General features: G+C 48.5%; 1 protein-coding gene across 1 annotated transcript; it reads left to right on the forward strand.

The window, feature by feature from the left end:
• The first annotated feature begins 1,322 nt into the window (after positions 1-1,322).
• Positions 1,323-10,337, forward strand: FKBP4 (FKBP prolyl isomerase 4). Its single transcript, XM_090273836.1, has 10 exons — positions 1,323-1,641; positions 3,674-3,818; positions 4,262-4,404; positions 5,270-5,390; positions 5,661-5,817; positions 6,448-6,538; positions 6,637-6,720; positions 6,992-7,177; positions 7,719-7,958; positions 9,536-10,337. The coding sequence occupies exons 1-10, from the start codon at positions 1,537-1,539 to the stop codon at positions 9,626-9,628; spliced, it is 1,365 nt and encodes a 454-aa protein (XP_090129962.1). The 5' UTR covers positions 1,323-1,536; the 3' UTR covers positions 9,629-10,337.
• Positions 10,338-10,983: the final 646 nt, after the last annotated feature.

Consider the following 10,983-nt stretch of genomic DNA (forward strand, 5'->3'; position numbering starts at 1 on the left):
TTTTTAAGAAAAATATGTCTTAGTTGTGCCTAAATTCATTTGCTGTAAATTGCTGGAGGAACCAGTTTTATTTCTCCTGCATCTCCTTCCAGTACAGTGCAACCAGAAAGGACTATGATAAATTATCCGATTATGTTAAGGTATTGACATTTCATCTGTAACAGTCCTTTTGATTACCTACCTAAATGGGACAGTTTGCGTACAACAGCACAGTGCCAGGCCCATAGCCAGGGCTCAAAAACTTTTTTTATTGTTAGAATACAAATTCATATAGCCAATGATTACTTGATACCACTCACCAGGCACTATGCTAAACTGGGGTTAAGCGTTTAACAAAATCAAGACTCCTTCTGGAAGAATCTTTTCGTCAAAAAGTAGTTGTTTGGATAGCTGGATCCTGCAGAGCTTTGACCCACCACTCAGATGCTCTGCACGCCACAGGCAGATAAACACTTGGGAATCAAATATTAAGAAAATATACCTGGCCACAGCCTTTAGTAAAATGGAATTACTTTTTTTCGTGAGTTGAAACGATTTCTTCTTTTTAAATATTAATCAAAGTAGCAATTTTATTATTGTCGGGGACGGGCCATTCAATACGTGCCCCGTTTAAGAATCCTTAGCTCAGTAGGTCATTTCTTGCAAATCGGCTGCTCCAAGCATTTTAAAGAGCTGAAGGCGGCACGTCTTCAGGGCTCTGGGAAAATTAAGGTTGCTCTCCTCCAATTCTGTGCCCTGGGGTAAGCGCTACGCATTCATTGCCCCCCTTCCCGTCTTCCTCCTCAATTTGTCAGGTATCCTTGCCGAGGGAACACGCGGAGGCCTTGCCGCCTCTATTTACGGTCGATATTTATAAATACACGCGTCTCGGGCCCAAGGGAGCCCGACATGCTGCCACTGACGTCCATCTACAAAGCTCTCAGCAAACCACGCCGCAGGCTGCAATGTATGGGGCGGACCTGGGTTGGCGTTTGGCAGGCTAGGTACTGGAATGATGTAGGGGCATCGAGAAGGATCTGGAAAAATCCGGTTAGACCGGGAAGCGGGAGAGGGAGGGCCCGGGAAAGCTTGGTGCCGGGGGAAAAGGGCGGTCCCCAGAGTCCCGGGGTCCCAGGAGTTGGGGTAGGAAGGCCAGGAAGCCAGCTGGAGGAATGAACTAGAAATAGAAGGTTTCATATAAGCGCCCATAGCACTACAGCCCCAACCGGCTTAGCCGCCGCTATCTCTAGAAACTTCTCCACCCCCACCCACTCCGTCCCTCGCTCCCGCTCCGGCTCCTCCCAGCCCCTCCCTCCGCGGCGGGGTGGGACCAATCGCTCCCTCGGCCGCTCAGTCACCCACCTACACCGGCTCTTGAGCCAGATTCTGCTGCAGGCTGCGAGCGCGCCCGGAGCCTGAGGGGCTCGAGGCTGGAACTAGTTTGCAGGTCGGTTGCTAAGAAGCCGGCGCCCGCACTCCCTTGCAGAGAGGGCAGCCGAGAGGGCTTGGCTCGCGCACCCTGCCCAACTCCCGGAGTAAACGGCTCTCGGAGCAGCCATGACCGCTGAGGAGATGAAGGCGGCCGAAAGCGGGGTGCAGCCGGCGTCCCTGCGAATCGAGGGAGTGGACATCAGCCCCAAGCAGGATGAAGGCGTGCTGAAGGTAAGGGTGAGGGTGCCGGGGGAGTACCGAGCGCGCTGGGGGCGACAGAGCCCCGAGCGCCCATCGCAGCCGCCCTCCCGCCGAGCTTTGAAGCCCCCGGCCGAGGCACGGGGCGGGGGCGGCCGCCTTTGCAGGCTCCCGGCCAGTAGTTGAGTGGTCGTGCAGCAGGCGGTCGGTTGCATGGCCTTCCTGGACCAGGCTGTGTTGTTTGGGAGTTGAGGGCGGCCGCGGTCTCGAAAGGAGGTAGCCTAGGTGCGCGGACCCACTCTTAACCATTATTCCGGCCCGGTTTCCCAAGGTCTGGGCTCAGGCCCCCAGCCCTGCAGGGCCAACTCCGGCGTGCTCGGTGCAGAGGGGGAGGGGAGGGGAGGGGAGGGGAGGGACGCGACGCGGCGCGGCGCGGCGCTGCACGCGAGCTGCAGCTGGGGGATTTGAGCAGCGTGCACCCTGGGCCAGGCCTGCGTCGGCCCCGCAGCTGCGGCCAAGTTGCCAGCTCCATCCCTGCTAGCCGCATCTTGGAAGGCCTTGGGCCTCCTTCGTCGGTGGTGGTGCAGCAGCTCGCCAACCCGTGGCAATTAAATATTAGCTAGGACCAGAAGCGGGTCATAAGAGTAATTTCCTGGTCCGGAAGCTTATGTACAACTTGGTCCCCGGACCTGGCCTCGAGGAAGGTTCTGGCACCCTCAGCCCTCTCGTTAGTCCCATTCTAAAGGCTGGGACTTACCTAGGTCACCAGCTCAGCCATGCTGTCACCCCTCCCCCAGCCCCGGGGAAACGAGGGAGCGTTGCATGCTGGGACCTGTAGTTTCTCATCACACCTCGGACTGACTCCCTTCCTCATTTGGGACTTGGGATGTGAAGCCTAAAGGAGATGCTTTGCTTGGGAACCTGCTGCTGTGCGTGAGCTAGGCAAACCTCCAGCAGCCCCTATCTGCTCCAGAAATGTAGGTGATTTTCCCCCCAAGATCGTGGAATCTCAAGCTACTGTCCCAATGGGCATGTGGCTTTCCCTTCTCACTCCAGTGACCTAGTGATTTTCTACCAGGTTATTACTCCAGGAAGTGTCATTTACCCTTTTATCTTCCATTCCTTTTCCCTTAACTTTTCTACTCCTTAACCCCCTGTCTGTTCTATCACAGAAGCTTCCTTTAGAGGGCAATGACATACCTACCAGGTGGTCCATGGAGAGACCTTTTATAAATGCTAAGGAAGAGAAGCTGAGCCTTATGAATTCCTGGGAAATACTCTTAGCCAGGAAATAAAGGACTTAAACTAGCCTACCAGTCAGGAATACCCATGTTCTGAGTCAAAGATTAGGACCTGACGGAGGGCCCCTGTGCTCATCTATAATCTGGTATATTCCTTTCCCACTTCTGGACTCTTAATTACTCTCATTCCTCTCCTTATTTCCAAACCAGACTCTGATCTGATGGTCACTGGCATTTAGAAAGAATGAGAAAATAGAGTGTAAATATTTCTTCCTTCGCTGCTGTTAAATTTTACTAATTTAATCCTTCAACAACTCTATGATAGATGTTATAATCACTACAAATAAGGTCTAGAGAGTTTGAGTGACTTATCCAAGATCATACAGTAAAACCTGAACTCGGTCTCCTGTCTCCAGGTTTTGTTTTGTTGTTGTTTTGTTTTGTTTGTTTTTTTTAAGAGAGAGACCTATTTGTTGTTTTACTTATTTATGCATTTATTGGTTGCTCCTTGTGTATGTGCCCTGACTGGAGATCGAACCTGCAACCTTGGTGTGTTGGGATGACGCTCTAACCAACTGAGCTACATGGCCAAGGCTTGTCTCCAGTTTTTCAAATCAAGTCATATCACACCTCACCGAAGATTGGGACGTCATTTGACTTCTAGCCCAGCTTCGTATCAGAATCCTTTTGAAGATTGGTCCTTTGAATCTACTTACAAGGAGGCAGGAGATTCCCTCTTATGTATCAGTCAGAGGCATGCACGAAGTTTTGTGCCTCTTTCTGCCACCATCCCTGGGTACTCACCTTCTCCCCCTTCCTCCCAGGTCATCAAGCGAGAGGGCACGGGCACAGAGATGCCCATGATTGGAGACCGAGTCTTCGTTCACTACACTGGCTGGTTGTTAGATGGTACCAAGTTTGATTCCAGCCTGGACCGCAAAGACAGATTCTCCTTTGATCTGGGAAAAGGTAGGCAAAACGTAGGCTTGGTAGATAGGTACCATGGAGAGGATAAGCTGTCATAAGCAGAAACCATATTTACAGAAGCTTAAGGGGGGATGGTTTATTACAAATTGCTGGGTTTTTTTGTTGTTATTCCCTTTTTCTTCCACGGTCCAGGAACTATATTGGTTTCTCTCCTTTCCCTGATCATCTCTGAATACCTCACTTCCTCTTCAGAAGTGGACTGCCTTGTTTCTTGAACTTCTTTGTTCCGGGGTTGAGCGGTTGGTTGGTTGGTTGGTTGGTTGGTTGGTTTTTTAAGAGGCCTGGGATGACAGCACTGATTGCAACCTTCCTGGTCCTATTTCTAAGTGTTCAGCTCCGCCTCAGGCATCATACTCTGGACCTACCAAGCCCAGAGGCAGTTCACTGCCAAAGAGGAAAGACCTGTTAGCTTTCTATACCTACAGGGGAGGTCATCAAGGCTTGGGACATTGCTGTAGCAACCATGAAGGTGGGAGAAGTATGCCGCATCACCTGCAAACCAGAATATGCCTACGGTTTGGCAGGCAGCCCTCCGAAAATCCCTTCCAATGCCACGCTTGTGTTTGAGGTAAGTCTCCAGCCAGAGAGCAAGGCATAGAGCCAGCCTTAGCTCAGGGCTTGGCTGCCCTCCAGTTCTTCCTGCCACTTGTAGACAGTGTAGCTAAAGCTAAGGGCCTGGCCTAAAGGGGCAAAGAGAAATGGAGAGGTCAGTTGGCTTTGCTGTGCACATAGCTTACTGCTACCACAACATAGGCTATGATGGAGGTTTCAGGTGGGAAGAGCTGGCCACGGGCCCCTCTTCAGACTTGAAGCAGGATAATGGGTTGAGACATGTTTATTAAGAGCAGTGCCCAGAGGAGATGGGGCGTGATTTTAACTGGAAGGAGTCAGAGGTCAGAATCTGTATGCAGTTATAAATGGCAGTATAGAATATTGGTGCCTAGAAAGAAGAGGAGGGGAGAGATGCCTCCCCCTGTGTGTCAAGGAGGTGAGGAAAGTTTTCACTGAGGAGGTGGAACTTGACACTGGTCAATCTGAAAGTAGTTGAGCCCTAATCACTACTAATAACTTGGAGAATGTTCAGAAGACTACTGAGATGTTGGGTCATTTCTAATGCCTATCAAATTGGGCTTCTCAAGTAGCTGAGTTAGGATTGACGAGAACATGTCCTTATGTGGAGCAGGTAGGAAATAGTAGATCTCCTGAGGTTAACTGAAACCAGTGTGGTCTGCCCTTCTCTACCAAAGTTGAGACAAGGGCAAATCCTGAGAACTTAGCAAAAGTGCCACTTTGTCCACTCATAGTGTAGCGACCCTTGTGATCAGACCTAGTCTGACAGTTATTAGGGACACTTCTGAATGAGAGAGATCTTGTGTCTCGCTGTTGATGAGTTAGTGCTAAAAGGAGTTGTCACCCTACGTCTTGTCCCACAGGTGGAGTTGTTTGAGTTCAAGGGAGAGGACCTAACAGAAGAAGAAGATGGGGGTATCATCCGGAGAATACGGACTCGGGGTGAAGGCTATGCCAGACCCAACGAGGGTGCGGTGGTGGAGGGTAAGATAGTAGTCAGGTTTTAATTCGGTTTCTGATACTTAGTCTCTGAGTGGCTTTGGTTTGGGCAGGTTATTTCCTTTCTCTGATCCTCTTTTCTTGTCTGTAAAATGAGGGATTGGAAAATACCCTTTTATCCTCCCACCAACTTTTGAGAACACAAGGGCATCTTGGGGGCAAGAAGTGATGAGATAATAGAGGGAAGCTGATGGCATCCTTGTTCAGTCACCTGCCCACTCACATACTTGGTACATTGCCTTTCTTGCATGCCAGTTGCACTGGAAGGGTACTACAAGGACCAGATTTTTGACCAGCGGGAGCTCCACTTTGAGATCGGCGAGGGGGAGAGTCTGGATCTGCCTAGTGGGCTGGAGAAAGCCATTCAGCACATGGAAAAAGGAGAACATTCCATTGTGTACCTCAAGCCCAGGTAAGGAGTGGGCTTGATAAGAGCAGGTGGGTGAACTGAGGTCAGGAATCTACATGTCCACAGTGAGTTAAACTGGCCGTGTGTATCCTTTCCTCTGTTTGTGTTCGCTACCCCCACAGCCTCATGAGTGTTCCCCGTGCCTCTGGGCACACCAAACAAGGCCATTGTGATCTTTTTGCTGTATGTAGGAGCATGGCGACAATTGTCCACATCTCCTTGGATCAAAGCATAGTCTTTTCTATCATGGCTGCTACAGACTCTCTCCTTTACCGACATCAGGATTTTCATGTTTCATTAATTAATTCATTCATTAATGACATTTACTGAAGCACATCTACTCTGCCGTACACAGTGCTGAAAATTCCTAGTTATTCAGAGACATTGTTCTTACCATCTATTCACTCATTTTTCAGTGAGATGCCATTTCAGTTAGTAATCATGCCAGTGTGTAGCATGAATTATTACAAGGATATATAAGATACTAAGAGAATAACTAATTATGTTAGAAGGTCAGGGGAGATTTTGCCAAATAGGATGGGGAGGTATTTCCCAAGAAACAGGAAGTCTTTTCAGTGTGGAGCAGGTTAACTGCTGGTAAGATGACTTAGAGGGATTTTTTTGCCCCCACAGCTATGCTTTTGGCAGTGTTGGGAAGGAAAAGTTCCAGATCCCACCAAATGCTGGCCTGAAATATGAAATCCACCTCAAGAGTTTTGAGAAGGTGAGTTTATTCAAGGTCCTTCCTGTCCTGAAGTCAGGTTCCACCCTGGAGGTGACTGGGGTAGCTGACAATGGTGTTTTTCCCTTGGGGAATGGCAGGCCAAGGAGTCTTGGGAGATGAATTCAGAGGAGAAGCTGGAACAAAGCACCATAGTGAAGGAGCGGGGCACTGTGTACTTCAAGGTAAGCCAGCAGCCATAGTCCTGAGGACATTTCCAGGGAGGGCTTCTCTGGGCCCACCTTTCCCCACGGATGGCTGAGGTCATTTTTTGCCAGGGAGTAGGTAGGTGGCACCTGCAGTCTTCACTTAGTACAAGCTAGCTGGTCTTGCCTGGGGGCATTGAGGGTGGTGGTTGGGCAGGCCTCTAAGCCCATGGGTCATTGATGACTGCAGGGTATGACAGCCTAGTGCCACTGAACCTGTGCTGTATGCCTGAGCCTCCCCTCATTCTAGGAAGGCAAATACAAGCAAGCTTTACTGCAATACAAGAAGATTGTGTCCTGGCTGGAATATGAGTCAAGTTTCTCTGATGAAGACGCACAGAAGGCACGGGCCCTTCGCCTAGCTTCCCATCTCAACCTGGCCATGTGTCATCTGAAACTCCAGGCGTTCTCAGCTGCCATTGAAAGCTGTAACAAGGTAAGGCCTCTTTAAAGACGGTATGGGAGCAATATTCAGAGACAAGGTGGGTGTGAACTGGCAGCATGTCTGAAACTTGCCCTCTGTGACTAAGGTAGGGGTAAGTAGGATAGACCATTGGAAGCTCAGAGATTAAGGACCCAGAGGCAGGGGGTATGCAAAGCAAGCACGTTGGCTTCAGTGGTAGGAGGCAACTGACCCAGAGGTACAAGGAAGCACTGAATGGGAAGAGCTACTTAAGTATTTTCTTCACCCCGATTCTTAGCCTCTCTCTTACATACCTGCTTTATTCTAAAGAGAATGGAAATGTTATCAGAGGGCCTTCTCTTCCATCTTAAGACCTGTTTTCTCCCTCGGCCTCCTGGACTAAATGAGGTTCCTTCATAGACCTTGGTCTTTTCCATTTAACGCCCAAGACTCATTCTTTTAGGGGCGGAGCCAGCTATCTCCATTTCCGTCATCCTGCTGAGGGCACCTCTAGACCCCAGTTTTAGCTGGAGCAGCTGAGGTCTCACTGTTGATTCCTCCCTCTCATCATTAGGCCCTGGAGCTGGACAACAACAATGAGAAGGGCCTTTTCCGCCGGGGAGAGGCCCACCTGGCAGTGAATGACTTTGACTTGGCACGGGCTGACTTCCAGAAGGTCCTGCAGCTCTACCCCAGCAACAAAGCCGCCAAGGCCCAGCTGGCTGTCTGCCATCAGCGGATTCGCAAGCAGCTCGCACGGGAAAAGAAGCTCTATGCCAATATGTTTGAGAGGCTGGCTGAGGAGGAGAGCAAGGTGAGGACTGGGACAATCATAAGAACGGGGTAGTGTCTGTTCTTTCTGTCCATCTAATCTCCTCGTCCCTGTGCCCAGTCCATCTGGTGTGGGCTCTTTGTGCCTGTGGTTGTCTGTGCCAGTTCTGGAAAGCAGAGGTTGCCCTCATCCCTGAAGCAGTAGCATGGATGTTCTTTCAGTAAAAATCCCTCCTGTCAGGGCCAGCATTCCTGGGTGGTCAGAGCTGGAAACCCACTTGCAAGCCCTAGAGATCAGGAGTCAGTTGCCAAGTATGCTTCCCAACATGCGCTCTCTGTGCCTTTTAAAACATCTGTTTTAAAATAGTACAGTAGTCCCTCTCTATATTGCAGCCTCGCTGTATCACGGGATTCTAAAAAATATTTATCGCGGATTTTTCGCTATATCGCGGGATTTTGTGGTACTGTATACATATGTTGTTAAAGTTACATAGGTTTAAGAGTGTAGAATATGTTTAAGAACATAAATAGTGTTTATAAAAGTGTGGAAAAGGTTAATAACGGACTGGGAACGGTTTATAAGTGTGTGGGACGGGTTTATAAAGCCTTAAAATATATGTAAATACTAAAATAAATGTAAGGTTCCTACTTTGTGGATTTTCACCTATCACACAGGGGGTGGGGGGGTCTAGAATCTAATACCCACGATAAGTGAGGGAATACTGTAATACTGTATAATTACATAGTTAAATTCAAATTGTACAAAAAGAATGTGTGGTAAAAGGTCTCCCACTGCCCAAAAGCAACTGGTATTTATGTTTTTTCCCTTTTCCCTAATAAAAGGCAACATGCTCTATCTATTTTCTGTTCTTGGCTTTCTTGGTATCATTCCTGGATGCTTATTTACATCAATAACCAAAAGAGTTTTCATGTTCTTTCTTATGCTTATTAGTAATCCATTGAATAGATACACCATATCTCATTTACCCAGTCCCCTATTTCTAGTCTTGCAGTGTTCTAAACCAGCACTGTCCAATAGAAATAAAATGCAAACCACATACCTAATTTTAAATTTTCTAGTAGCTATGTTAAAGAAAACTAGTGAAATTAATTTTAATACTTTGTAGTTAACCCAAGGTGTCCAAATATTGCGATGTGTAATTTTTTTAAATTGTATTAATCTATTTTCAGACTAACTCATAGAAATCCAATGCTTATTTTTTACTTAAAATACATCAATTTGATCTAGCCATATTTAAAGTGATCAGTAGCCACATGTGGTAGTAGCTACCATGGTAGACAAGTACAGTTCTAAACAGTATTGCAATAAATGACCTTGTAAACTCAGTTTTGAACGTGTGCAAGTATATCTTTAGGATGTCTCAAAAAGGAATTGCTGTGTCTGTGTAGTTCTGCTAAACGTTAATGTGGGCGTTTTTTTATTTGGGGGTTGAGTATTTGTGGGTACAAACTATATACATGGTCGCAGGGTGCTAGGTGTGTGGCACCAGAGCAGTTGAGTGCAGGCAGGCAAGAGTGGGGACATGGAGTAAAAGTCACCTTTCTCATCAGGTGACTGGGCCAAGTGAGAACTGGAATTTATCCTCTTTCTCCCCACAGGCCAAGGCAGCAGGAGACCGCGCTGATGCAGAGATGAAGGAAGAGCAGAAGGGTGTGGCGGGGCGCCAGTCTCAGGTGGAGACGGAAGCGTAGCCTCTCCCCAGCCCTCCTCCTGCAGCTGCCTGCTTCCCCTGCTCCCTACTCTGCTCCACCCGTTCGTTTTGTAAAAACTGAAGAATTTTGAGTGAATTAGACCTTTATTTTTCTATCTGGTTGGATGGTGGCTTTGGGGGAAGGGGGAAAGGAGTAGGCTGGGGGATTGAGGTAGGGGATCATTTTAGGTGTTTTATCCCCTCTACCCCTCCCCTTTCCCCCATTACACATGAACGGATGTCTGTCCACACACACTCATAAGAATGTTAATTTATTTTGCTTCCTCTTTTTGCTATGTCCATTTGTCCAATGGTAGAAGGGGATTAGTGGTAGGGATGTGGGGTCAGATGTGAAACCAGGGTGTAGAGGGAAACCTCTTGGGCAGCCATTTTCCTCCTTTCCGCCTCCCTGTCCATTTCCAAACATGTGGCCTCCGTGTAGGTGCTAGGGTCATGGGAAAAACCACTGTTGTGCCCATTAATTCTCTCTGTCCCCTTCCTCACCCAGATGGTGTGGTTAATGATGTCTTCTGGTGTCATGGTGACAACTCCCTGTATCCCCTTCCAGTGTTTCCTCTCCAACCTGTTTGCCTTCTCAACCAGGTCGTGTCCCCACCCTCCTCACCTCCTCAGCCTCTTCTCTGCACGTTGCTGAAGGTCCAGGCTCATCTCAAGTTCTGCACTTGAGCAATAAAGTGGAAACAATAAAATCTGTGTGTCGGGCATCCCTTTTTGTTTTGGCCTGAGGGTGAGGATGTGGGGGCAAGTTGTAGGGATTCTCACCACATACATTCCCAGTCCTGAAAATACAGCACCTGGTAAAGAAGCTGTAGCTGAGCAGCAGTAATGCTGCCATCCAGGGCCTCCTGAGCACACAGGGCCTGTGGGGAGGGAAGCTTTGCCATTGCTTCCAGCACTGCCCCCAGCAAAGAGGAAAATAAGAATGTCTAAAATAAAGGGACCACTTGGATTTATTTTTAAGTTAGATTTGTTTTTGCCTGATTCTGCAGAAAGCACAAGCTTCCTTGGTTTCTTAAGATAAAATCCTTAAGTTGCCAGTACCTGTTAGATACCTCACATGATGAAGTGGAATGGGCAGACCTCAAGCCAGGGAACAAGGGCACTCGCCCTCTTCCCAACTTCCTTCTGGGCCCTAACAGGAAAACACTTGATGCCTTTTTTCCTGTTTGACCCTTCACCCTGTAGTGTGGGGACTTGGGGAGAAGCCAAGGAGCACAGGCAGCAGGCCAGAGCTGACATCTATGCCCCTGTCCCCTCCTGTGGGCTGTTGAATTCTTCCTGCACAGTGACACAGCTAGTAGGCAGAGCTAGTCTGCCTACCCACATGCCTGTGCA

The sequence above is a fragment of the Furipterus horrens genome, unplaced genomic scaffold, assembly GCF_987537825.1.
Source record: "Furipterus horrens unplaced genomic scaffold, mFurHor1.1.pri manual_scaffold_4, whole genome shotgun sequence".
In the NCBI taxonomy this organism is placed as follows: domain Eukaryota; kingdom Metazoa; phylum Chordata; class Mammalia; order Chiroptera; family Furipteridae; genus Furipterus; species Furipterus horrens.

What these genes read in the sequence shown, in the direction of transcription:
- FKBP4 (XM_090273836.1), top strand. Translation starts at nt 1,537, where the DNA reads ATGACCGCTGAGGAGATGAAGGCGGCCGAAAGCGGGGTGCAGCCGGCG. An exon ending in CTCCTTTGATCTGGGAAAAG is followed by an intron (nt 3,819 to 4,261) that starts GTAGGCAAAACG and finishes CTATACCTACAG; the next exon opens with GGGAGGTCATCAAGGCTTGG. An exon ending in ATGCCACGCTTGTGTTTGAG is followed by an intron (nt 4,405 to 5,269) that starts GTAAGTCTCCAG and finishes CTTGTCCCACAG; the next exon opens with GTGGAGTTGTTTGAGTTCAA.